Genomic DNA, 24,976 nt, shown 5'->3' with positions numbered 1-24,976 from the left:
TGGATGGACAACACCTGAACTCTACTGCATGAGCTGTGCGACAGTTTGTGAATGGAATTATGGTTTAGTTTTGCTTTTGTAAACTCTGGCCTCTGTTTCCTTTAATTCATTCATTCATTTTCGGATTCTCTGCATGGTCGCTGCGTGCAGGCATGCGAGAGAAACACGTTTTCCTCTAGAATTCAAGGCGACACGCGGTGAGTAATTCATTTATTAATGTTCGTTTTGTCTTTTAAGCTTCGGATATTTACAATAGAAACAACGGGTAACGTTAGAGACTCCTACGAAGGGATGCAAAAATCTTCGCTGTCATTGCAGAGACAGCTGGAGTGAAACGTGCAATTAAAGTTGTTAATTGATTTGCTTTCTTGCTGCTTTTGTCACAGTGGCCACCGTTCTCCTCTAGGTATTATGTGGCAGTACATCATTATTGGGTACTTGTCTTTTACTTTTCTTCCCAATTAATTTTAGCTGAATGTCACAATTCTTCTGAGTTGATTGGAGGGTAATTCAGATCATCTGTTGCACAGACCAGGTTAATGCAGACCCCATTTTAGCTGATTAGGCCAGGCACTCTGTTCTATGGGTCCTTTCGAGACTTATTTGCTGTCTTAGGGGTGATGTTTGAGCAGTCTGGATCCTAGTTTGAGTAAAGAACACCTTTCCACTACGTTACCTGCTGCATCAGGGCAGATATCGCTGCTATTCGTGCAAGAGTTTGCATTTTATTTAATTTTTCTTACTGGGATATTTTATTTGAAACCCTTTTTTATACATTTTCTTATCGAAGAGGCGTTTGATAATAATTGAAGAGGATTTTATTTTTAATTGTCAATAAGGAGGTATTTGTGAACTTGAACTCGAAGTGAATATTTCTTTATGTAACCTAGTTGGAAACTGGTTCTCAGTTTCTTCCCCATCAGATGATATCTGGGGAATTGGTACCGCTACAATTACATTATTATTTGATAATAAAAAAGTATTATTCTATGCATGGCATTGTATCACCAACTATAACATAAATATGACGCTTAGACCACATAACTTGCCTAATTCCTTTTTACAATTGCATTTTTGTTTTGTATAATCGAGTTGTTGGCAATTAACTTTGTCCCCGAACCAATCAATCCACTAACTGTTTAAGCATTCATATTTTGATTACGACGACAATAATAACAACAACAACAACAACAAAAAGCGCCAGCGTTAACGTGAAGTCGCGAGTTTCCGAGGAGCACCTGAACGCAGCAAAGCCCTCTTGGCGCACACGAGTATGACGTCATGCGCTCGGACCGAGCCGTGACCCGCTGCTCCGGCTATGCTAGGGGTCCATGGCGACAGATGTTCCGCTTAAAATACAGCCAAACACCCGTTATTTGAGAAATGTAACGCTTTGAACGGTAACGACTCGGCGATTATAGAAGGTAACCAAGGTGACGGTAGCAGTCCTCGTGTTTAGTAGCGCGTGTGTCATATTTTAAGTTTATCTCTGCTAGCTGGCGGGCTAACTTCAGCTTGTTTTCCAGCTAACAGAAAGTGAAACAGGAATGGGAGCTGCATGAAAACTCGTCTCTAAATATCTCCAATCGAGGTACGTTTGTGTCTGTCGTTGATAACGTGAGAGTGACGGTTGACGTGTGAAACCTGCCGTCGTTACTTCCTTGTTTCGTGTTGACATTTACGGGGTGCAGCTGTGATTCAAGCTCGTTTTACTGTAAACGGAGCAGGTGTTGCACCAAAGTATGTTGTCATGCCACTCAAACGTTGCAGAGTCTATTACGTTTCTGTGTATTGATAATGGCCGATTAATATAGTATTTAGATAGTGTGAATACTACACTACCACATACTGTTTAGATACAGAGTAACACCTGTCATGAAATAGTATTTTAATATTGGACAAGGGGCTCCAGGTATAAGTCAGGACAGACTATATAATGGGTTGCATAATTATTTGACTCTTTAAACTCTATAACGATATTAAACACTGTTTCTTCCTGGTTTTTAGCAGCGGCTTGACTCTCGTCATCATGGACCCCTGAAATCTTCTGACTTCAGCGACTCATCAGGTCGCTTGTGTTTTGTTTTTTTGACATAAAGTTCAGACTATAACTTGTCTGACCTCCCAAGCAGAGGCAGCGAGCAGATGGGGAACGCTTGCTGTGCCACTGAGAGTCCCTGTGGAAGTGCGGAGGAAAAGAGTGGTTTGCTGAAAGATGACTCTAAGGTCATGGGGCCCTCAGGTGAAACCGTTGTGGTGAGCACCTGTGGCCCCGTAGGAGACGTTGATCTCAGGTGAGAGAACCATTGCAGGACCAGTTAATTTATCACTTCTTATGTCACGACATGATCTGGTGACATTGGTGCAAACTTCAGGGGAAACATAAACGTTATTTCAGACCTCCAGTTCAGCAGCCGGTTACAACCTCAAGGATGTTTTCATGATCTCACAGATGTAGAGTAAACCTGAAATTTAGCTCACAGACAGCAGCGAACAAGTACAGAAAAATACACACTTGATAAAATGCACTTTAGAGCATTTTAAGAAGAATTATTTGGTTGAAAAAGCCAATAACCCGACTCACCAGATGGTTACATGGGACCTGAGAACTGTCTGGAAAGGCACTTTAAAAGCAAATACTGGTCAGGTGATTGGCCGAACGATCTGTCAATCAACCGGTTAGCCCGCGAGCCCTCAGTGGCGTTCTTTGCGCTTCTTCCAGTGAAGATACTCTCAAGTTTGGACGTAACAGATCTACGCTATCCTATTTAGAAGCTCCCAATGTTGTTATCAACAAACCGTTGCTCTGTGTGTTATCTCACGCACACACACACACACACACAGAAGCCACAACCGTAGCTGCCGGTAGCTCATCACAGGACTCTGATTGACCTCCATCCATTTTGTGAATCTTTCACTTGCTAAAATGGCAGTTTTATTAGACTGAGATCATGGTCAAAATGGGAATCGACTTAATAGAGAAAGTTTTGTTAACATTGAAACTAACATCGTAATCACGCTTGCTTGTGCTGTCTATGTTTATAACGTTGGTTAGGACTTGGCCAAATGTGAACTCGTAAAATGCCCCTTAAAGATGTGACCTGCTGCTGGATAACTGGCAGAAGAATAACGTTTAGGTTTTCCCCTTTACGAAGGTTATGTGACTAAATCACAGAATAACATAAAGAGTGCTAAGCAAAGGGCAAGGGGACTTCCAGAGGTCTTTTACGGTGGTTTTTTCTTTGTCATTTCACATGCTTATTTTGATTATACATTTTCCCATTTCCTCCCCACCAACATTAAATAAATAATCGTAAAACATCTCTGTGCAAAATGTTTTCCGTGATTACATATGTACTCCTTCCTGTTCATGAAAAGAAGTTTTTGTTGTATGATGTGACATTGCTCACCTTGTGTTTTATCATCTAGAAAAATGCCCGACGATGCCGATAAAAAGGTGAAGGAGGCTGTGCAGGTGAAGCAGAGTCCTGAGGTTGCAGAGACGGAGCCCAATAACACTCAGAAGAACGGATCCCTGCAGAAGGAGGTCACACAAACGGCAACGCCTTCTCCCAGCAAAGGGTCTGAACTGAAAGAAAACTCAGTCGGCGTGCAAGATGACGATGTGAAGGACTGTCCTGCAGACGGTGGACCAGCTGAACTCATGCAATGCACTTTAAACTCTCTGCAGAAAGAACACGCCACAGGTGATTGGGAGGTTTTTACAGCAGCGACTGCGGCAACAGAAGAAAAAGAAGAAAATCCATTCTCTGAGCAGGACAAGACCCCCGAGAGCAGCTCGCCAACAGCCGAGGCCGTTTGCCCTGAAAACCTTGCTGAGACAAACGCAACAAGAGAGCACATTATAGTGGACAATGCTCATGATGATGATGATGATGATGAAGAAGAAGAAGAAGCACGATCCAAAGTCACTATGGAAAACACTGTAGCTGAGCCATCAGGGGAGTTTTCTCAAAACAATGAAGTCATTTCTGTGCCAAACCCTCAGCTCTCTGCAGCCGCTGGTGAGACGTCGTCCGTCTCTGCGGTCGGTCCGGACGACGAAGAGTCTCCGACCTGGTGAGTCGCATCAAGACCAACTGTTTTTTTTTTTTTTTTTTTTTTTTTTTTTTTTTTTTTACATTTTTAACAAGTTAGTGGGAATATTATTTTCTTGATGTAAATATATATATTAAAATAGTATGACATAGATCATTTTTGACAAAATATTATCTAAATAAAAAATGTAAAGAGATAGAGAATTAATTTGCAATTGTTAGGACTATTATTGAAGTATTATTCAACTTTATTCTTCAACTAGTTTTCCAGTCACATTAGCACAATTATACAGCCAGGAGAGCATCACATCAGACAATATTCTATGTACAAATGTATATATTGCTAATTAATACTAGTAATATTAATATTTTTTTTATTAGTTGCTTGAGTAAGTTATACTAGAAGACGGAATAAACAAAAGACACAAACTGCGTGGACTCTAAATCTGGCCACTAAGTAATCTGGCCTCTGGAGCTTTAAAATGTGCATTTTTCAAAATAAAATACAAATATAAAAAAATACAATCTAACACGCTACTCCCTTGAGCACGCTGATATAGCCTCATAATACATCTTTTTTTTATTTTATTTTTTATCGATAGATGGCTATATAGATACATAGATATATGGTTGGATGGCTAGATATATCTATTTTAGCTCGCACAAAACATGATTTATCTAAATAAAATACTTTTGTATATAATAATTTTGCCTCTTTAGTCCACTTAAACATCTTCCGATAAAACAAATCGGAGAAGGAATAATTACTCTTTTTGTTGGACTGGTCGCAACTTGAACTAGACGATCTGTTATGAGATTTTTCATTTTTCTATGGTCACTGCCATCAAAGAATCAATGAGCGATGTGATTAAGTTATTGATTAACTGTTACAAAAACATAATTTCCAATTTGAAAGTTCTGTTAAAAAATCAATAGTTAAAAGAATGCTTTGTTTGGAAAAAATATTCTATTCACAACACAACCCTCTACAATCTGTGGTGTGCATTAGCAGACTGAGCCCTTAGTCATTAATGTCTTTCTCTTATCATTCCGTCTCAAGCGCTGTGACGGAGGATTCAGAGACTGGCAGTTTGAAGGACGAGGAGGGCGGTCCTGAAGTCATAAAAAGCCACGAGGTCTGTGAGTCTCCTCCTGGATCAGAGCCCACGGGACTCAACCACACTGGCGAGGAACGAGACTCTGCCAACTGTGTCAGGGAGCCAGAGCCCGCAGCGCCGTCCGACGCCAGCGAGAGGTCAGTGGGTTCAGTGACATCAAAACAAGACTGTTGTTTACTGTAACCGTACACCAAGTGTGCTGTTGAGAGCCGCCCTGTGACCACTAGGGGGCGTGGAAACACCACGGCTTGTTGTGTTATCAAAACCAGTGCAGTGCCTGTTTACAACGTGCCTGCTCAGAAGGTGCTGCATTTGTGGCGTTGCAGCTTGAATGCATTTTATCTTTAGCTTGAGTATGCCTGGATCTGGGCTCCCCACAAGTTAAAGATGGTTTTAAATTGTTTAGATATGAAAGCAATCCCCGCCTGTTTGTTAAAAGTTTATTAATATTGAACATCAGACAGATAGATTCCTTCTTTTTATAGTTAGGTGATTGATAACACTTTATAATAACTGCACGCTATGAAGCATTAGTTAAGTATGAGTAAACACTTAATTCATCATTTATAAAGCATTGTTCCACAATTTATGAATAATGGATTTACCATTTGTAAAAGAAGTATTATATAATGCTTCATAGCGTGTTACCGATGATTGTCTTGTTCTTCTTCATACCTTATTGTATTTTTCTACAATATTTGTTTCAGTAAATGTACGTTTCATAATATAAAACGTCAGTACTTTCAAATTATGAGTTTTACTTTTGAGTTATATAATAAAACTGGGAAAGTACCAAATATGTATTTTTTTCTCTCTCCAGCTCAAAGTCTGATCAGGATGCAGAGCCAGATGTTGAGTGTACAACGATGGGCTCAAAGGAGGTCACTTCCTTGGAGAACATCAAACAGGAAATTGAGGAGGAAATTATGGTGAAAGGGCAGGACGAAGAAGAAGATGTTCCCAAAGTTGAGGCGGAGGAGATTAAGGAGGAGATGACGATGAAGGAGGAGGAGGCAGAGGCCGAGACTGGCGAAGATGCTGAGATCCAGGAGGTAACTGGAAAAGAGCAGCTGGCAGTGAGCGTGTCCCCTGATGTGAACGCTGGTGAGATACCGGTCAGAAAGGAGGAAGACTCTTCAGAAGATGGCATGGGGAACAGGTTTGTGGTGAACATCACATTTAAATATTGTGTAATGATACCTGTGGCCACACAGGAAGAGACGGTTTAAAACGATGTGGCGACATAGACTTAAATCTTCAACTTGGGGGAAAAAAAATCATACACATCATCCCACGTTGTTTAAAAAGTGCATGCGATTTGTACAAAAACATGAGAAAAAATACCAAATTAGGTCTACTACATCTATGGTCATGATTAGGAAGGTTAATGAATAGTTTTCAGTTTATTGGGAGTTTAAAGGATAAGGTTCTTGTTCTGTGTAAATATCTTTTCGTAAACAAAAATACCAAAACCAACAATGTGTTCGTCCGTCTCTCCGCACACTCTGACTTTCACACACTGGCGCCAAATAAATATTGCAGTCGTTGGACTATTTCCCGCTGCGGGTTAATACCAATTTGGTGCGCTGGAGAGTATTTACATCAGCAGGATGGTGTGTATGTGTGTGGGATTAATTCAAAATAAACATCATCGCCTATTTTCATTAAAATGAAGGACCTTGTCACCCAGTGCAACCTGCTGCTACGCGGCACAGAGGAATACGATCAATTCATTGTCGAGTTTGATTGTTTCATAAGAGTTGTTGGCCTTTAAGAAAATATTAACCAGCCGTATGAATACATTATTTTATTTGTAGAGTTTAGTTGCTGTTTTTTTTTGCCTTTTTTAGTGAAGAAGATCTTTACAGAGGAGTGGAGGAGCTGTCAGCATCACAACACGATAAACCAGAAACTACAGGTCAGTACATTAACTCTCACATCCACACTGAACAGAAATACTGTTTAAACGCAACACTTGTTTTTTGCCGCTCCATTTTACTAATAACAGTGTGAGACTTGCCTATCTAAAATGTTGTGCACATAAGACTTGCCCTTTTTTTTTAATAAAAAATATAAAATACATTTATGAGGCCTTGTTGGAACCATGATGTAGTTTGTTTTCTTTTATCTTTGAGGGAAACGCAGTGAATTTACACATGCAGTTCTGACATTGAACACAGGGCGGCGCATTATCGCAAGAGTGCATATAATCAAGTGCCTGGTGACAAGAATAATGTGTGTGGACGGAAAGCAAAACCGTCTTAGCCTGTCGTGTTCGGTAATTAAGCATGTAAGATTCAACAACGTTGATTTGCTGCTACAGTGGACTAATAATGGATCAACGGAGCGAAACGGATCCAGTTGTTTTTGTTTGGTGGCTTAGCGCCCGAACAAGTTAAAATTGGATATTTGTTAGTCACTACAGGCACTTTGAATGATAGATTTCACATGACTGGCTCCAGATTCTGGGAAATGACTTCAGTGATGAGATGACTGGGCAACAGCTCTGGTGGGCATTCCTTCAGTCGGCACGCTCTCCCAAAACGTGTGACGTCTGCAGCATCGTGTTGTGATAAAGCTGCACATTTTAAAGTGGCCTTTTATTGTAACCAGTCCGAGGCAATGCTGTTGAATCATCCTCTTAATGAGCCACATGTGCCGGGTGGATGGATGATCTGGTCAAAAGAAGGCTATCACTAACAGAACATCTGAGGGAAGCTAGTCTTTTGAGTGCATAAGAAAAGTCTTCTACATCACTGTTATGACAGCAGTCCTTTTTTGTTTTCCTCATCATTTCGTCTCTTTCCCAGGTGTGAAGGTGGAGGACCGATGCAGTTTGGGTCCGCTGGTGGAGATTCTGTCTTACAGCGAGCGAGAGTGGAAAGGAAACACTTCCAAAAGTGCCCTCATTAGAAAGGTCAGTGCCCGTAGCTGCTGGGAAGAACTGTTTCAGATTAGTTTCATTGTTTGTCCTCTTCCTCGCATGAATGGCTTAAAGAGACTCACAGTGACGTCCCGGTGTGCTGCTGCAGGGCTACAAGGAGATGTCCCAGAGGTTTGGCAGCGTGAGGAGAGTGCGGGGCGATAACTACTGCGCCCTCAGAGCCACGCTGTTCCAGGTCCTCTCCCACAGCACCCAGCTGCCCGCATGGCTGCAGGAGCAGGACGTCAACCTGGTAAAGCTATCGGTCGACTCAGCCCCGCGCTCCTTGGTTACCGTAGCTATGCGTGGGAGCGTTCCATTCTCGGATGAAGATATGCCATCGAGTCTCTTATTTATTTTTTACCAGCATAACTAGTATCGGCTGAAGCTATCAACTAATTGTAGTGTTTCCACTCGTCATGATTGTTTTTTTCAGTTGGATACTTTTCAAATCTAGTTTAGGCAACTCGTGCTGCTTCTCCAAAGAGGCCTAACCCAGCTTGAACAATACATAATGTCTTAAAAATGTAAACTAAAGTATGTCCCAGGAAAACCCCTTTATTTAGTTTACAGCGTTATTCTTGACTTATTCTTGACTGCTTTTTGTAATCGCTTTCACCCAGTGAAGAGGGGGGGGGGGGGGTGGTTTAGTAAACCTTTAATTTCATGTGACCAAAAAACAGCATGGAGAAGCTGAAATCTCATGACATTTTAATTACAGCTGTTAAAGCAACTTGAGGCCCAGGAAGGTCTGATCAGCCAGTGGACATTTCCTGGAGACTGCCTGCAGGGAGACGGGACAGGAGATGCCACCCTGCAGCTGAAAGGCTACATGGAGCTTCTTCGAACTAAGGTACTGGCTGCAAATCTACTCCGAAACATGCATACAGTGAGTATTTTAACAACACGCGGCAAGTAAACCACAACTTTTTATGACAGCGGAGGACACTGAGGGTATTGATATTCATCCTCCGAGCTTCTGGATGTGATTTGCTTCCATATGTTAAAGAGAGGTAGTGTTCTAAAGGCTGCACTGCTTCGTCTCGGTGCCAAACACAGAGCCTTGTAAGGCCCTAAAGGACCCTCAGCCTCAAAGAAACTGTTTTCAACTGTTAAAACCAGTGACCTTTTTCCTATAACTTAGGAGGGCCCCATGCAGAATTTATAGTCGGCCACTGGTAGCTTGTGAGGAATTCTGGTGTTTAAATGTCAGCCCTCTTTTGCTTTATGAGAGGTACTGTGTGCTGGTTTTGTGCATGGCGTTCTAGGTCCCATACAGTTGCACTCATAGTGGACTGTATTGTGTATTTCTGGTCTGTCCTGCTTCCTCAGAAATTCCTTTTAACCTGCACTAATGTTTATGCAAGAAATGTGGAAAATGGAATTCCAGCAGCCCTTCAGTAAATACCAGTTTGACAACAACAGTTTAAAGTGGAAGCAAAAAGAAAACCGCAGCAAATGGCTATAACCAGCAAATGTTTGGCATTTGTACTTGATAAATGACTTGTATGATTTAAATGCTCGTCACAATATTTGCTTAATTTCCTTGTTTCGTTTGCAGTGGCAGGCGGCGGTGGACTGCTCCTCCGCCGTGGAGCGCCAGCAGCTGTGCGAGCGAGTGTTTCAGGGAGGAGAAGAGGAGCTGGGCCTGCTGGAGGCGCTCAAGCTGCTGATGCTGGGCCGAGCGGTGGAGCTGCACGGCTGCATGACGGGCGGCGGAGACGTCCCGCTCTTCTGCTGGCTGCTGTTCGCTCGGGACTCGTCCGCTGAGCCGCGCTCCTTCCTCTCCAACCACCTCGGCCACGTGGGCCTCAGCGCCGGGCTGGAGCAGGTAGGACGAACCACAGCATTTAAAGTAGCGCGTTCCTGGCATGCAGGGAGCATTTACATGAAGCCTTTTATGGTAAACAACACTTAGTCGGAACTAGCTGCTCAGTCATGGAATTTTAAGATGGTTATTTCCAGGCCTGGAAATCCATTGGTCAAAATGTGTATTTTTCTTATGTTGGATGTGGGCGTGTAATTGTTTCATAATCTGACTCCTCAACTGTGAAACATGTTAGAGCCTGTGCTTTCTTTTTCAGTTTTTGAGCCGTGGCCCCGGGGGTGGGAGGGTGAAGGCTTTGGGAAGGAAAAGCTGCAGTGATTTTAATTGTTATTTTCAGCTTTTGTGACTCAAAGCTTTTGCGTACACTCTTTCCATAAAGAAACCCCACCCATAAATAACATGCGCTTGAGCAGTTGATTAAACATGGTGCATTTTAAGTTGGTGTCCTTCTGTAACCGTGCTATTATCTTTGTGCAGGTGGAGATGTTCCTGCTGGGCTACGCCTTGCAGTGCACCATTCAAGTTTACAGACTGTACAAGGCCGACACGGAGGAGTTCGTCACGTACTACCCAGACGACCATAAGGACGACTGGCCGTCTGTGTGCCTCGTCACGGAGGACGATCGCCACTACAATGTGCCAGTTGTAGAAGCTGCAGAGGAGCTACACGAGCCGCTCAACTCCTGCTGATTGCCACTGCCGAGAACTCTCCTGCCATACAAACAAAACACTCCTCAGGTCAATCACGGTGAATTAATTCACGCCAATTAAAGGAATGTTGGGACATTTTTCTTCCTGGCTGAGAGTTTAATGAGAAGCTCAATATCGTTCAGGTCCGTCTATTTAAATGTGAAGCGGCAGCTGGTTAGCTTAGCGCAAAGACTGCGAACTGGTGGAAACGGCTAGCCTAGCTCTGTCTGAAGGACTGCTTCCAATCTTTGAGGAAAGCTAACTGGCTGCTTGCTGTAGCGTCATATTGAGTGCACAGGCATTGGTGGTATTGAGCTTCATGTCTAACTCACGGCAAGAAAGCAAAGAAGCGTATTTCCCAAAATGTTGCTCCATTCCTTTTTAAAAAAAAAAAAAAAAGTGCTGATTTGAGACCCTGTACAAGATGTGGTTTACACACTTCTGTACACACTGTCCTGTATACCGAGTTTTCTATTTGGGTACATGTATGTGGATCTGATATTGCAGCGTCATCTCAGTTAAGTCCAAATGAATTAGCAGGGTGTCATTTAGACTTTCAGGTGGGGGAGGGAAGCCCAAATCTTCTGAGAAACTTTTCTTGTTCTACATTTTTCTCTGAAGTCTTGATCAAAACACAATGAAGCTGCCAACCGCGCCAACATGATTTAGATGGTTCGTGTTTACACTGGAATTTGGGAACTTTAATTTGTGTCTTTATTTATTTCCCATTGTAAAAAAATGCAATTTAAATTAAGTGTAACGAGTGAAGGTTTGATGATTTATCAGGTTTAACACCCGATCTGAGGACTTGGAAGATTAATCACAGCCTCTGTGTCAGAGGTGTGATTTGTGATTGTGTGTGTGTGTGTATATGTATGTTTGTGTGTCAAACTAAATGTGTAACATGTTGCCTTTTAACCAAGCTGTTCTGAAGGCAAAAACGTGCCAATCTTGCTGCAAATACTGGCAGCAGTTCCAACCACCAGCCACTGGATTCAGTAGTTAACGCTCGCTTGGTCCTCCATGTTGCCTTAGAAATAATGCACAATAAGAATGAATGTTGGTTTTTGGCAAAAAAAAGGCCATTTTCTAGCCCTAACCTGAAGGTGATCTGTTCACAGTAAAACATTGATTATGGCATTTGCAGGAATGTTCTGTCAGATCTTTGGATAAAATGAAAGTAAAGTTTTTGTAAAAGTCTTTTTTTCCCTCTTTGACTTATCAGCTTGTTTATAGTTTTTATTTTATGAGAACTATTAACATGAATTTGACCTGAAGTATGCTAAAGAAAATTACACATTAAGTCTGTTTGGGGTCTCATAGACTCATTTCTGTAAAACCTGATTAAATACAATGGATTTTCCTAAGCTCTAAATCTGATTGTGTGGCTTTTTTTTTCTTTTTTTTTTTTTGCAGCTCTGCCCTCCTAAACCCAGTTTAGAGAGGAATCTCAGAGTTGAACTTGTTTGGGATCTAAATTGACCCTAAAGTAACCTCACTATAGGACTACAGTAGGATAAAAATGAGCATTGGTTTTGCCTTTCAATTACTTTTTGGCAAGCAAAAGCAATATTCATGCATAGCCCACATTTATGCTCATTACCATTTTCTTTGTCACATTCATCAACTGCAAAACTGGTTTGTGAATACTGGATTATTAAAAAAGGGGAGAAAATATATAATTTGTGTACAGCAGGAGCCAGTGGGACCCCAAACAATAAGGGCCGAAATCCAACGTCAACAAAACCAGCATTAATAATAAAGCAATTTATTCGCCAAATAAGAATGCCTATACATTATATACAGTACGTATGACAGTCTGAATACTACCAGGAAAATGCTTTGCAAAACAAAAGTAGATGGACTCCCAGACTGCATGGAAAGTGAACGATCATAACTGTATTCTGAAACACACGCAATGATTTAACAAGGGATTCCCGACCCCTCTGGGCAATTAAATATACACATTGCATTACCTATACAAAACAACAATAATCTGTACACCGCTGTATGTAAAATACGATTGCACAACCCAACAAGTCCCACAACATGTCTATATTTGAATTCAAGCAAGGCCTTGCCGCTTAATTTTGATAAAGTAACGTAAAATAATGAACTCTATTTTGGCAACTCCACTACCACTCGACAGACGTTTCATTCTTGCTGCTTTGGAGGAAAAGATCTCCCGTGTCGCTTTCCCTTGTTTACCAGTAAACACATGAAAGTGGTTAATAATACACCAGCCGATGATGATGCAAAACTATGAGAACAGAGGAAACGGTCGGAAGACATCACGTTATTTACACTGATGAATCAACACTTGAAGGTGCATGGCTTTCTTTACAGTGTGCGTTTTAATGGTGTGTAGGTCGACGTGAAGAAGACCTCGTCGCTCTTACTCAGTTTATCCTGTCGGGAGAACCTCTGAAACCAAATCATACCCGGGTCCCCTCTCCAGCACTCAACACTCGGCAGTCTCTTCTTCAGCAAAATTCCACATGGAGGCCGGCTTCACCTTCCCCTGCAGTCGGAGTTCACTCCTGCTGCTCATCCTCCTCCTCCTGGAGCTCCTCGATGGCGTCCATCGGTGTCCTGGAGCACACCTCGCTCATCGGGGCGGCGTCCTCGCCCTCCACCACCAGCTCGTTGGACATCTCGCTGTTTTTCTGCGGAAACAGAAGTTGAGAGAAATCAGAACCACAAAATCCTTTCAAGTCACTGAGAAAAAGGAAAAGTTGGTGCTAATCTAATTCCTGAAGAGCACATGTGGAAGTATTCAGGAGCATGCAGAGCCTTGTGCTTCTGGTTATCAGCGTTAACTAATTACAAACTGGAGATAAATGTTTAGAAAACTTGGCTGTGATTACAGTCGGCCCTTTCTGTAGAAGGGCTAAATGCAGTATAATGTTTAGCATCGTGTATCAAATGCAACTACCATAAGTACGAAATGATATGGAGAATGTTGTAATTACGCTCTGTATTAAAGAAATGGTTTGACAATTTGGAAACACAATTTTCTTTCTTGCTGCGAGTTATCTGAGAAGATTTATCTTCAAATACACCCTGTAATAATAAAAAATCAAATGACAGATTATTTAACAAGATGCTGCCAGTTGGAGATTATTAGGGAAGATGAGAAAAACTATGAAACAAATGAAGACACATTTTCCAGCCAAATCAGAGGGACACTGACTGACTACAAGTAGAAAACAGTAAAACACACCCACAGTTCTAACTGTGTAGATGTTTTGTGCATTTCAATACCTAACAGACTATGTAGTGTGCCAGACAAATATTTAATATGTCCCAAAACAAATGCAGTATGCCAAAAATACCGGGATGTCCGATTTCATCCGGTTGCATTTTCCAATATGCAAGCCAGCACGCTTTTCTAGCTAACTGACCCACAATTCCCTGCACAGAGCATTTCCTGTATGAGCAAGAAGGTCAAAGTTCAAGTTGAATGTATTTATTAAGCGTGTACTTATTAAGGGCAATTGCACAGTATGTGAAAACGTATGTGATTTGGAGCATTGTTTTATCTGTTCTAAATGAAAGGTGTTTTTTATTGCATGTATTCATAATGGATTAGTTTGGTTACATCCCTACTCAAACAAAACAGGGCGATCGTAAGTGAGGTTGAAAACCCAGAATTCGGTGCGCTCTAGTGTCTGCAATGAGCTCAACCCAGGTGTCCTCACCTGTTGTCGATAAACATAGCACGCCGCTATGGCAACCATTGTCGACTCCCCTATGAAGCCGGCCAGGAGGGACCCAACCCCGAGCGTGGCCCCGTGAACCCTGAAACACAAAGCATTACAATCACGACATGGAAGTGAATCGTCTTCCTGTTTGATCCGTTTCAGGAATAAATAGGAAGAAGAATAAAAAAAAAATTTGACCAGAATATCACACGATGCTGTGTGAATAAAACTCAGTAAGCCCGCGTCACAGTGCCGGCCTTTGTGACCCCGACACTGTTCTCTGAAGTGGTGACCTACCCCATATAAGGCAGCACAACTAGACTGGTGATGAGGACAATGATGCGTAGAACCGAGCTGGGGGCCAGCACAAAGGTCTTTTTCAGGGTCATGAGCCATCCAGTCAAATGAGCTCGAACAGTTACTGAAAACACACACACACACACATACAAAGTGGAAACATCACCCCACTGGTCTGAAAGCCACAGCAGGAAGGAAAAAGCAGCTGAAAAACATCTCAAATCGAGTGTCTTACCCGGGACGGGAAAAAAGGAGAATATTCGGAGCGGCACCACACACAGGTCAGCGAAAGCATAATCCACTCCAATGACGTCAATCAGGATCTTCTCTGATAAATGAGGAGTCCAAAACACCACAAAGCAAAGCTGGAAACAAAATGAACAAAATAAAAAATTACTTTTTTTGCGTTCGCTGCACAACAATAGAGACGCCCGGCACGCCTCATTAGATTTCATTAGTTCATTAACTCGAGGGGTTTCAGATTTAATGCGGGCCTTTGAAGCTCACGTAGAACAAGCGAGCGAGCAAACACACCACAGACAATGTTATTGTTTCTGAAAGCAGTCGCAGAGGCATGTGCAGCATCACCGAAGCATCGCTGCTATTACTGCGTTACAAGCACGTTATTATGGGAGTCTTAAACAGAAGAATAACGGTCTGATCTGAACATGAATAATACATCCATTTGTTTAAAATTGTATAAAGATAGTTTCTCTGCACTCCAAACTTAGAACAAGCGTGGGGGAGGGGGTCTAGAGATACAAAAATAAATAAAAAAATCCAGAATGTTCTTGGCATTCAAAGCAAAAGCTAAATTCACCCCTATGCAAAACTCAAAAAAAAAAACTCAGCATAATCTTAAAACCCTCATAAAAACCCTCCTGCCTCCCTCTCAGTTGGTGTGTGGAACGGCCACCTGCTGTCAATGAAGCTCATTCTCACGCATTATGCACACTAACCCTCTGAAACCTGGTCGCAGTATTCTGGAAGAACAAATACTGTGACTCCAGCTGAGCTTTATCTGGAGTTGAGACTTTACATCTACCAACAAATGGAAATTCACTTCCTCATTTGAATGCCATGCAATCTGCTGTGGTCAAACAACTCTTTAATTGATTTACTCTTGCCAACAGGATAGTTGTGCAATTGTGTTGATGGTGTGGACATGTTGTTGTCTTCCAGCCCTGAACACTGGCTTCAGGTGCATTCCTCACAATGTTTAAACTAGTTTACCCTGTTGTGGAAAAAGGCCAATCCTTACCCCATCTCCAGTTAAAAACTTCAGGTCTCTCTACTACTGCTCCTAGTGAGGCCTCAGTACGGAGCATTATGGCCTCAGTACTGTTAATGCGTACTAATTATTGGATGCCTGGTGTAGTGTCCGGAAGAACTTAGTCAAACAACTTCTCTCGTTCTTTGACTTTGTTTTCCTTGATCACAAGTAGAGCAACAAGTGCTGCAATCGCGATAGCAGGGAGTCGTCCAGTCACGCAGTCAACGCAGGTTGACCGTCCAAAAAACACCCGAACAGCTGGAAGTTCGGCTCTTTAATACACGGTTTTTCGTCATGGACATCTAGCATTTCTATTGGCTCTAACTTGTCTAAGGGGAGGAGGATCATGTTCTCATCTTTTCTCACAAGGCTGAAACGTGCAACGACCAGTCTGCTTCTCTCATGTCAATATACTGATAAACAGGTGTGAGTGTTGTAGTGCAGAGCGAGGAACAGACAACCGGGCGGTTCTCACAGAAACTTCTCACAGAAAGTATTTGTTAAACTGATCTCGCACAACCTGAACTCTGATAGACATAAGAATAATGAAATGCAGAATATCTACAGAATATAAAGATTTATATTATCAGTACGGAGCATTATGGCCTCAGGACGGAGCATTACTGTCTCACTCTTCTTCAAGAATGAAAAAGAAAGTTATGAATTGCGAAAAAACAAACCACAAACATTGCTGTGGTTTTGTGGTTGAAGATTTCTCTGAACCAAAACGCACAAATAGATTACCCGGAACTGGTGATTTCATTTAGTATCACCATCTATAATTATTTTAGCACGTAACTAATTGGTTTGGCTTTAGAGAAACCTCTGTCTCCCGTGACTCAGCGGCGGTTTCTCTCAACAAGGTGAGACGACCAAGTCTGTTTTCACAACTGTTTACAGGACATCAGATCCCTCCTCGAAAATATTTCGTCAGCCTCCTCTGGTGTTTACATTCTTTTGTCTTTCCTTCATGTGTAATCAGAACAAGCCCCGGCATGATGGCTGTCGGCTTGTTTTTTTACAACACCGCTACAGAACATACCTATCTGCCTGTTTTGCTGCGTCGAGCTCAGTCACCCTCTTGTAAACATGTAGAGCTCTAGGATTACACATCTGGTGCGCAACTCTCCTCCTCCTCCTCCTCCTCCTTCTCCTCCTCTTCCTCTTCCTCCTCCTCCTAAAAAGACCCAACCTTGGCCACAAACTTCCTGTTTTTCTTATTCAGCCTGTTATTGCAAACTAACTGGGGCAAAAGCTTAATTCTTTACTTAACAGACGTGTCCTTTGCAAGTGTATCCAAAGAGCCTGGATCCTACAGTGTTCTTGCCGATCCCCATGACATAATTGTTCAAAAATGTTGCTGAAAAACAAAACGTCTGAGCAGCAAAGTACAGAGTGTGACTGCAGCACTGATTATTTAGCAGGAAAAGTACACCTGCGAGGAGCTTTTGGAATGCGATACGTGTGTTTTACGTGAATGTCGGTTTTATTAAGCTCTTAAAGCTTGAGTGGGAGTGTTGAGGGGAAACAAAAGCCCCTTACCCTCTTCACAAATTCCACCCTAATGTCTCTCTCTCGCTTTCTGCAACTTGAAACCACGACATTACTTCAAAGAAAAAGTACATTCATGCCTGTAACTACGCTGTGAGCCCCCGTCACTATAAACAGCTGCACACTAATGTGCAGCTGTAGCCGCATAATTAACGTGAATGCTTCTTTTTTAGCAGTCAGCTTCAGAGATTTTTTCGCGGAACTCTTTTCCTTTGGCAAACTTTGCAAAAGCCCTGTCAGGCATGTCAAACAAGTTTCTGCGGACTTGGTGTGTCAGTCTTCGAACAAACCCTGCCCTACATCGAGATCGAGTATCTTTCAATCTGTGGTGCGGCAGGATTAGAAAAAGGGTAAATATAGCAGAGGCTTTCCGTTTTGGGTAAATGTCATGCCCGTTGGTGAGCGTGTGCCGAAATAGATTTACAACCCTGAAATTCCCTAATGCATTTGCTGTCAAAAATGATATGGTGTAACGCGGTATAATTACGCATTAACACAGTTTTTTAAAGAAGAAATGACTCGCTTTGGATCTGAGGACACCGTGGTAAGACAACTGACACTACTGTAGGAGAGGTCATATCTCAATGAAGGACACTAAACATTCTGTAAACAAATACACTGCAAGTGTAGCACCGCCTGTAGCGAAAACTTCATGCTCGCTGTATCAACGGGTGGGGGAAGATGTTTGAATAACACTTACTACATGCCAGCAATGCCTGAAAAGAAACTGGATTATTTCAGTAAACCTTATGAGGGCTGCAACTGTTTTGTTCTATATAATCTATAACGATGTAAACAAGCTTCATCTCCAAACCGCATTCGTTTTTTCAAAGAAAATTCCAGCCAGACGTTCAGGATTGTTTCAACGCAGACCATAAAAACAAACTGTTAACCGCAACTTCTTTCGGAGAAAATCATGCCATATTCTGACAGTATAATTTAGGGCCTGAAAAATAAAAAAAGATTTGTCCTCATCTTACCGTGAGCGATAGAGCCAGACAGCAAAATGTAAACTTTTGAATATGGGACTTGGTGACCGAGGTGCCGGCGTTCATCTTGTTGCTGGGATTGTTCTGTTGAGAAGTTAAGAAAGTGTTAGTGGCGTAAACGATGAACTGGTAACGGTAAGAATGGTTCGGTGTGGATTACCTTCTCAAAGGCCGGGTACACTGCTCTCAGTTCAGTTAACCACCCGTAGGGCATGTGACCCACCGGGTACGTGGCCGTGAGTACGGCCACGGCCTGGAACGACAAAGACACAGCGGCTAGAAGTCATCGATTAAACGTTGAAAACACCACGCGGCTAAATAAACGACAGCCGTCCAACAATAGCGGACGTGAAAGCGACACGTGTGTCTCTCACTTTCCCGGGCCGCGTGGTTTTTCACAAGTTTATGATTGAGCTCGTCATTGTGTCCCAAACAAACAACAACAACAACGGCCAGCAGCGCCAGGCTTTACGCAGGAACAGTAGGGCCGTGAGGAATGTTTTCACTCAGTGTAATCACGCCCTGAGTTCCCCGTGGACGTGGTGAATCACTCAAACCGCTGGCAGCCAGTGTTGTCAATGATTTCCAGTTGGTTCTGGTAAACAGCTTTGTATTGTCTCTAGTCGTTTGGGTCTCTGTGAGCCAGAAAGCTCCAGAGGCAGTTTGTCTGCATCTGGCTTTTCATCTGCACCAACTTGAGGGAGGAATTAGTCCACTGGCTTCACGAAGCTGTAAAGTCCCTCTTAATGATGTCGAGCTAAATTGTATAATTACACGAGCATTACTATAAAATGATTTGTCGCAGCGCTATTAATAACATCCGGATTAAATTATAAAAACAAAGTTCTTCTTAATCATACATGACGGTTGGTGACTATAAGAAATAACAGGAAAATGCTTTCTAGTAACAGTTCAGACGTGTTTAAGGACATTCCTCACACACACACACACACACACACACACACACACACACACACACACACACACACACACACACACACACACACACACACACACACACACCTCTGTGGCATCAGTGGTCCCCTTGAGGTCCCGAGACACAAAGAGGTTGACGATGGGTCGGCTGATTCGCTGAGTGGCCAGGATGAGGGCGAGAGGCCACCAGAAAGTCAGCATCTTTTTGATGGTGGCATCACCCTGCAGGGATCAAAATTTGACTAAATTCAACTGACTCCATTGTCCCTGCCCCTATTTTACTCCTGCCATATTTTCATTTTTTAACAATAAACAGACAGCACTTACGCCAACATCCAGTCCACTGGAGTCTGGGATGTTTTCGTGAACGTTGCAGTAGTAACCCAGGCCGACGATGGTGAACCGGACCAAGGCGCCCATGTACAGGGAGAGGATCGGGATGAGTAACGGTTCCACACACTGCAGGTTACTGTGGAGGAGAATGGCCACGAACACAATCTGCAGGAAACAACGGCCGTGATTAACAGCCAAAAATGCACGACAACTTTCTTCCAACACCTCAAACGTCGCCCTCTGCGTCAAATCAAAAAGACTGGATCTCGTTACCTGGGCCACGACATCAGAGATGGAGGCTGAGCCGACTATGACGCTGTACTTGTGCTTCAGAAGTATCCCTGCATGAATCCAAGCCTTCAAAACAGAAACATCGTGTTATCCCCGGTAAACAAGCATGAAACTAAAAACAAAAGCTCTATTTTGGACCACAGCTGGATCACAGGCGTTATACAACGGAGCAGAGCTCGACTTTAAAGCGGGGAATACGCTCACGCTGACACCGGCATGGACAGAGGATTAAAAACTAGCAATTTCTAGGTCAAGTGTGTTTAAATCCACGACTGCGTGATAAAAAATGTCTGACTACTGATGTAGAATAATCTCGCTATAGTGTACACTCACCATTGCATCCAACAGAGGGAATGCAGCCAGGTATAAGAAAGCCTTTCTTGTCTTGCCCCCCACAGAGTCGTCCACATGGTGGAGCTTATTAATGATGTAGTATCCTAAATCTGTGTAAGCTATAGAGAAAGAGAGGAAATGGAGGTTAGGAAGATGAGGAAAGCTGCCATAAGGAAACTTGAGGTTTGCTACAAATACCAACATAGGATGCGGTTTAAGCACATAGCGTGTCACCACGTTGTGCACAAACAACCCTCACACACACACCTATCAGGATGTGGAGGACGAAGGCGATGACCCCGGCCGTGGCCATGCAGAGCACGGCCTTCCTCCGGTCCCTCCGGCTGTTGACGAACACCAAACCCACGTTCTTGAAGTCGCTCAAGGGTCCGGTGAAGAACTTCATCAGGGAGTAGGCCAGCCCGTAGCTGGCCAGCATTTCAATTGCATCCTCTTTGACTGTGGCTATGCCCCGGTTGAGGGCCTGGAAAAAAAAGATATCACGGAAGATGGGCGTGGAGCGGGTGAGGTGCCAGCGGACAGAGATAGAGGGAGAGAGAGAGAAAGAGAAAGAGAGAAGTTCAGTATGTCCCACATGATCATGATTTAGCCTAACTTTATCTCTGTCCAGATGCTACTCCGCTGTAGATCTGCTCGTCCTTTACAGGCACAATAAAAAGTGAGACCTTTGACTAGTGCAGAGCAGCGGTGTCGCCAGGAAACACCCACAACACTTGAGCCCAGACATATTTCCATTCAGGACGACCACTACGGCTGCTCCTTTCCTTTGCAGCACTATGCCTGTGTGTGTGTGTGTGTGTGTGTGTGTGTGTGTGTGTGTGTGTGTGTGTGTGTGTGTGTGTGTGTGTGTGTGTGTGCTATTTATACCAGCTAACAGAGACATTACATAAGCTTAATCCTAACATCTCCCAGCCACAATGTGTCTGTGTGTGTGTGCGTGTGTGTTTTATTTTTGTACTCCCACACTATCTGCTCAAGGTCTCTCGGGAGTGGGCAGCCCCCAGATCAGTGCTTTGGCTGAGACAGGACAGGAAATGTCCACGCAGGGAAATATGACAAGAAAAGAAAAATCAAATGCATGGTGTGCGTTTTGATTTGTGTACTTGAGCCGCCATGATCTACACACAGGCCCTCCGATGTAATGATTAATCAAATGCCAAGTAGTGTGCTGCTCGTCTAGAATAGTCTGGGTAGTAAAATAGGTCGTATAATACATACAAAAATATACAAAAACAATCCGCAGCAGCGTATTCATTTGGAGACGGAAATGACAGAAACATCTGAATAAACTAGGGCCTCCTTCTCCTCCACCTCCTCCCCCTCAATAATGTATATGAAACCTAACGGATGTTTTCAGCCTGACAGCTAAACTAGCTCGAGCTACAACACCAGCCCTTACAGATACAACAACACTCGAAATAAACCGTTTTTTGGACCTTTAACAACACAAATATACCCGCTTGACACTGAAACATAAGTCTCACAGCGGCGGAAGGATACCCGTTACAACCGTTATCCGCTCGGAGCAAAAAGCAAAGCGACTGTTTGTTGTGTGTGTGTGCGTGTGCGTGTGTGCGTGTGTGTGTGTGTGTGTGTGTGTCACTTAGCGGAAATAACAACGCAAGCAAAAATAAATAAAAACCCAGAGACGTTACCTGTTCTCCGAGGTCGATGGCAATGTTGGTGATAGCCAAAGGCACCAGAAAGCGGATGAGAGGCCAGTAAGGAGTGAGAGATGGAAAGTCCACCATAGTACAAGCCGGGATGACAGAGCGAGGGGCATCTGCCTCGGTCTTGATTGATTAAAAAAGAAAAATCAAAAGATGTGCAGCGGGCTAGTCGGAGCACCTGTGTCTCTCCGGCGGGGTAAAGGGAGGCTATGTGCGGCAGCGGCAGGAGCCGAGGCGCTCCGGTAGCGGCGGCGCTTCACGATGCTTCGACGCAGCCGAGCGGAGGCGAAGGTCAACGGGAATTTCAGACAGTGGCATCTTCCTCACGAGTCATCATCACGGGGGAGGAGGCGCGAGCGGGCCGAAGAGGCGTGCCACCGTTTCTGCCGCCGGAGATTTGGATAAAAGCGATAAACCGAAACGGGTTGGATTAGTTTCTCTCGCGCCGCGTTTGACTGCGCCTGTGCTGCCGCTGCGCGCGCGAGTCCGGTTGCCGTCGACCCTCCCCGCAGGCAAGGAGCGCGCGCACTGCCGCGCCGCACGTGGGCCAGGCGTCCCCGCCGTGACATCACCAGCTAAAAAAAACAAAAAAACATGGCTTTTTATTATTATTGCCGGGGGACAGTGGACTGCGTGATATGTGTTTACATTGAGGCAGGCACGCGGGAAAAAGGGACATTGTTCTGCAGCTGGTAAACACGCGAGCATGTTTGGAATAGCATCAAATATTGGAGACATTTAACTGGACTCTGGTAGAAAGATGATCAATTGAATGACCAAATGGATTAACATGGTGATAAACCCCAATAGACCTAAATGTTACAAATATATCTTCACGCATCTCATGCAAATGTGTTTTTATAATAGGCCTGACATGGGAATATATATTGGGAAACACTGACCCCTGGTGGACAAAGCAAGACACATGTTTTCTGAGACATGTTATATATTTTAATGCTTTTTATTTATATATTTAAAAAAAAGATGCAAATACGTAACAACATAACGCATTTGAGAAAAACATAACAACATGTAAATAAGCATAAACACCGGCACCCAGTAAAACAGAATTAGATAAATTTCCCCTAAACTGTACTAAGTATATTTATGTCATAGACGTATTTGACCAAGTTCTGCGATACAATGTAAATGTTGCACATTCGCATTAAAAAGTCTGGACTGAGAGTTTGTTTGTGTGATCACAGTCTAACAAAACTAACAGGAAAAACCCTCTAATCTCTGAAATGGACTGAATTTTGTCCCACAATTACGTTGGTTTGTGTGTCTCATAGCAAGTGAGTGTGTGCAAAAGAAAAGTGACAATACAGTTTAATTTTAATAAATAAATAAATCGTTTTTAATCCACCAGGAACGTCAATAAACTATTCTTGCATGTTGGCCAAAGACAAACATATTCATATTATTAGGGACTTGTGTGTGGCACGTTTTTATAAAAATATATATGTATATATATTAAAATAAATATTGTATAATTATTATGAATATTGTGTGTGTACATTTTTCTACTACATATTGACTTTTGACATACTTTTTTTCCATTTTCTTTTCTCTTAATATGTTGTTTGTTATAAACCCAAAATATCCAAGGCAAATTCCTTGTTTGAGAAAACTTAATTGCCACTGAACCAGATCCCGAAACTGATAGATGACGGAAAAATACAATGCCATATTTCACTGAATCAGAATAGTATGAAAGATAGATACATTGCAAGTTGTGCAACATTTGTTTGCTTAAGAATGCCCATTTATCCTTTAATTTCAGGCTTGAAATGCAATCTGTATTGAATTTATTTTCACACACACACACACACACACACACACTCTACAACTGCTGTGGTCTCTTTACAGTTAATGTCAAGTGGAATGTGCTACTGTTGAACGAGCTGTGAGTTATGTTTAGTCAAGCTCAGAGTTGTTTGTGTGTCTGCGTGGTGCCTGAGGAGCTCCTGTAGTACACAACCTTTTACGAGCACACACACTTTCCTCCAGAGCTGTAACGAAACTCAGATGATGGAGCCCATATACCTGCAAGTACACTTTGTGTGTTAAATCCTGAAGCTACAATAGAAATTCCTTTAAGATGTCAAGGTTTTATTACATCTCAATAATACAGGACTTTATGGTTTTATTTGAAAGTCAATCATTGACTTTTACAAGCTGTTTTTTTTATATAGAAGTGTGTTTAGTGCAGCGTCTATTCACATGTGTCCAACTTATTTTGTGTGTGTGTGGTTTTGGGTTTTGTATAACAGCATGCAGTAGTGCCCAGGTATCTGTGTGTAAATGTCCCTGCAGCCAGGACCCCACATGAGTGTGTATCTGTTTGTAAAACAATGTAGTTCAGCACAATCTTGTTTTTGTTCTTCCGGTTGCCATAGAAGGTGAAGACTGAAGATCCGTTTCAGTAATTTTTTATCAACTTGGAAAACCGTGTTTACAAGTTTCCCAGATTGTAAAAACAACAACAACCCTGCAACATGTATTCTATTGTGTGTTTCTAAGGAGTACAATATCATCTTGTATGGGTTTCCAGAGTAACAGATGTCACTTATCACTTATTTAAACACCTATTTTCTTTTAATATTTACTATAATGACGATGTTTTGTGATTTGTACGGCGTGCTGACCTTTGGAAGATTATGATCTGAGAACATGTGGCTGCCAGACATTTAGCAGGTATAAAATACATTCCAGTGCTTTAAATATTGGCAGACAGAGATTAGTAATCTAGAGGCACAGAGGCAATACTTTGCAAGAATTGGTTTTAAGAAAGCTATTAGTTTGAGAGTACTGAATAATTTCAAATAGAAACATGGTAGTTTAAAATAGTGCACAACTAGAAACAGGGTAGCCTGTTGTGATGTAATAAATAGCATTTATATTTAGTAACTATTCATGAATGACAAATGTTGACAATGCAGCCTTATTTAATAACCACAT

General features: G+C 42.6%; 2 protein-coding genes across 2 annotated transcripts; one reads left to right on the top strand and one right to left on the bottom strand.

Moving 5' to 3' along the window:
* Nucleotides 1–2,171: 2,171 nt before the first annotated feature.
* LOC306750617 (uncharacterized protein) lies at nt 2,172–12,158 on the top strand. Its single transcript, XM_079234078.1, has 10 exons — nt 2,172–2,294; nt 3,430–4,080; nt 5,119–5,313; nt 5,997–6,335; nt 7,027–7,094; nt 7,987–8,093; nt 8,209–8,352; nt 8,821–8,952; nt 9,661–9,930; nt 10,405–12,158. Exons 1-10 carry the CDS (start codon nt 2,230–2,232, stop codon nt 10,615–10,617), a joined length of 2,184 nt encoding a protein of 727 aa, XP_079090204.1. The 5' UTR covers nt 2,172–2,229; the 3' UTR covers nt 10,618–12,158.
* A 217-nt stretch (nt 12,159–12,375) lies between these two features.
* Nucleotides 12,376–22,128, bottom strand: ankha (ANKH inorganic pyrophosphate transport regulator a). The gene is made up of 12 exons (XM_079234086.1): nt 22,001–22,128; nt 20,592–20,808; nt 20,325–20,443; nt 19,974–20,057; nt 19,695–19,865; nt 19,455–19,589; nt 18,592–18,684; nt 18,423–18,515; nt 14,854–14,983; nt 14,619–14,742; nt 14,319–14,418; nt 12,376–13,283 (listed from the first exon to the last, which is right to left on the bottom strand). The coding sequence occupies exons 1-12, from the start codon at nt 22,094–22,096 to the stop codon at nt 13,152–13,154; spliced, it is 1,494 nt and encodes a 497-aa protein (XP_079090212.1). The 5' UTR covers nt 22,097–22,128; the 3' UTR covers nt 12,376–13,151.
* Between the last annotated feature and the right edge of the window lie 2,848 nt (nt 22,129–24,976).

Source organism: Taurulus bubalis (genome assembly GCF_910589615.1).
Source record: "Taurulus bubalis genome assembly, chromosome: 18".
Classification (NCBI taxonomy): Eukaryota; Metazoa; Chordata; class Actinopteri; order Perciformes; family Cottidae; genus Taurulus; species Taurulus bubalis.
The sequence above is the reverse complement of the archived record's forward strand: the minus strand, read 5'-3'. Positions and strand labels throughout refer to the sequence as shown.

Coding starts and splice junctions, on each gene's coding strand:
- ankha (XM_079234086.1), bottom strand. CDS start 22,096: ATGGTGGACTTTCCATCTCTCACTCCTTACTGGCCTCTCATCCGCTTT. Junction 18,685..19,454: donor GGACCACTGATGCCACAGAG/GTGTGTGTGTGT, acceptor TTGTCGTTCCAG/GCCGTGGCCGTACTCACGGC. Junction 18,516..18,591: donor TGTACCCGGCCTTTGAGAAG/GTAATCCACACC, acceptor ACTTCTCAACAG/AACAATCCCAGCAACAAGAT.
- LOC306750617 (XM_079234078.1), top strand. CDS start 2,230: ATGGGGCCCTCAGGTGAAACCGTTGTGGTGAGCACCTGTGGCCCCGTA. Junction 8,094..8,208: donor AAAGTGCCCTCATTAGAAAG/GTCAGTGCCCGT, acceptor GTGCTGCTGCAG/GGCTACAAGGAGATGTCCCA. Junction 8,353..8,820: donor AGGAGCAGGACGTCAACCTG/GTAAAGCTATCG, acceptor TTTTAATTACAG/CTGTTAAAGCAACTTGAGGC.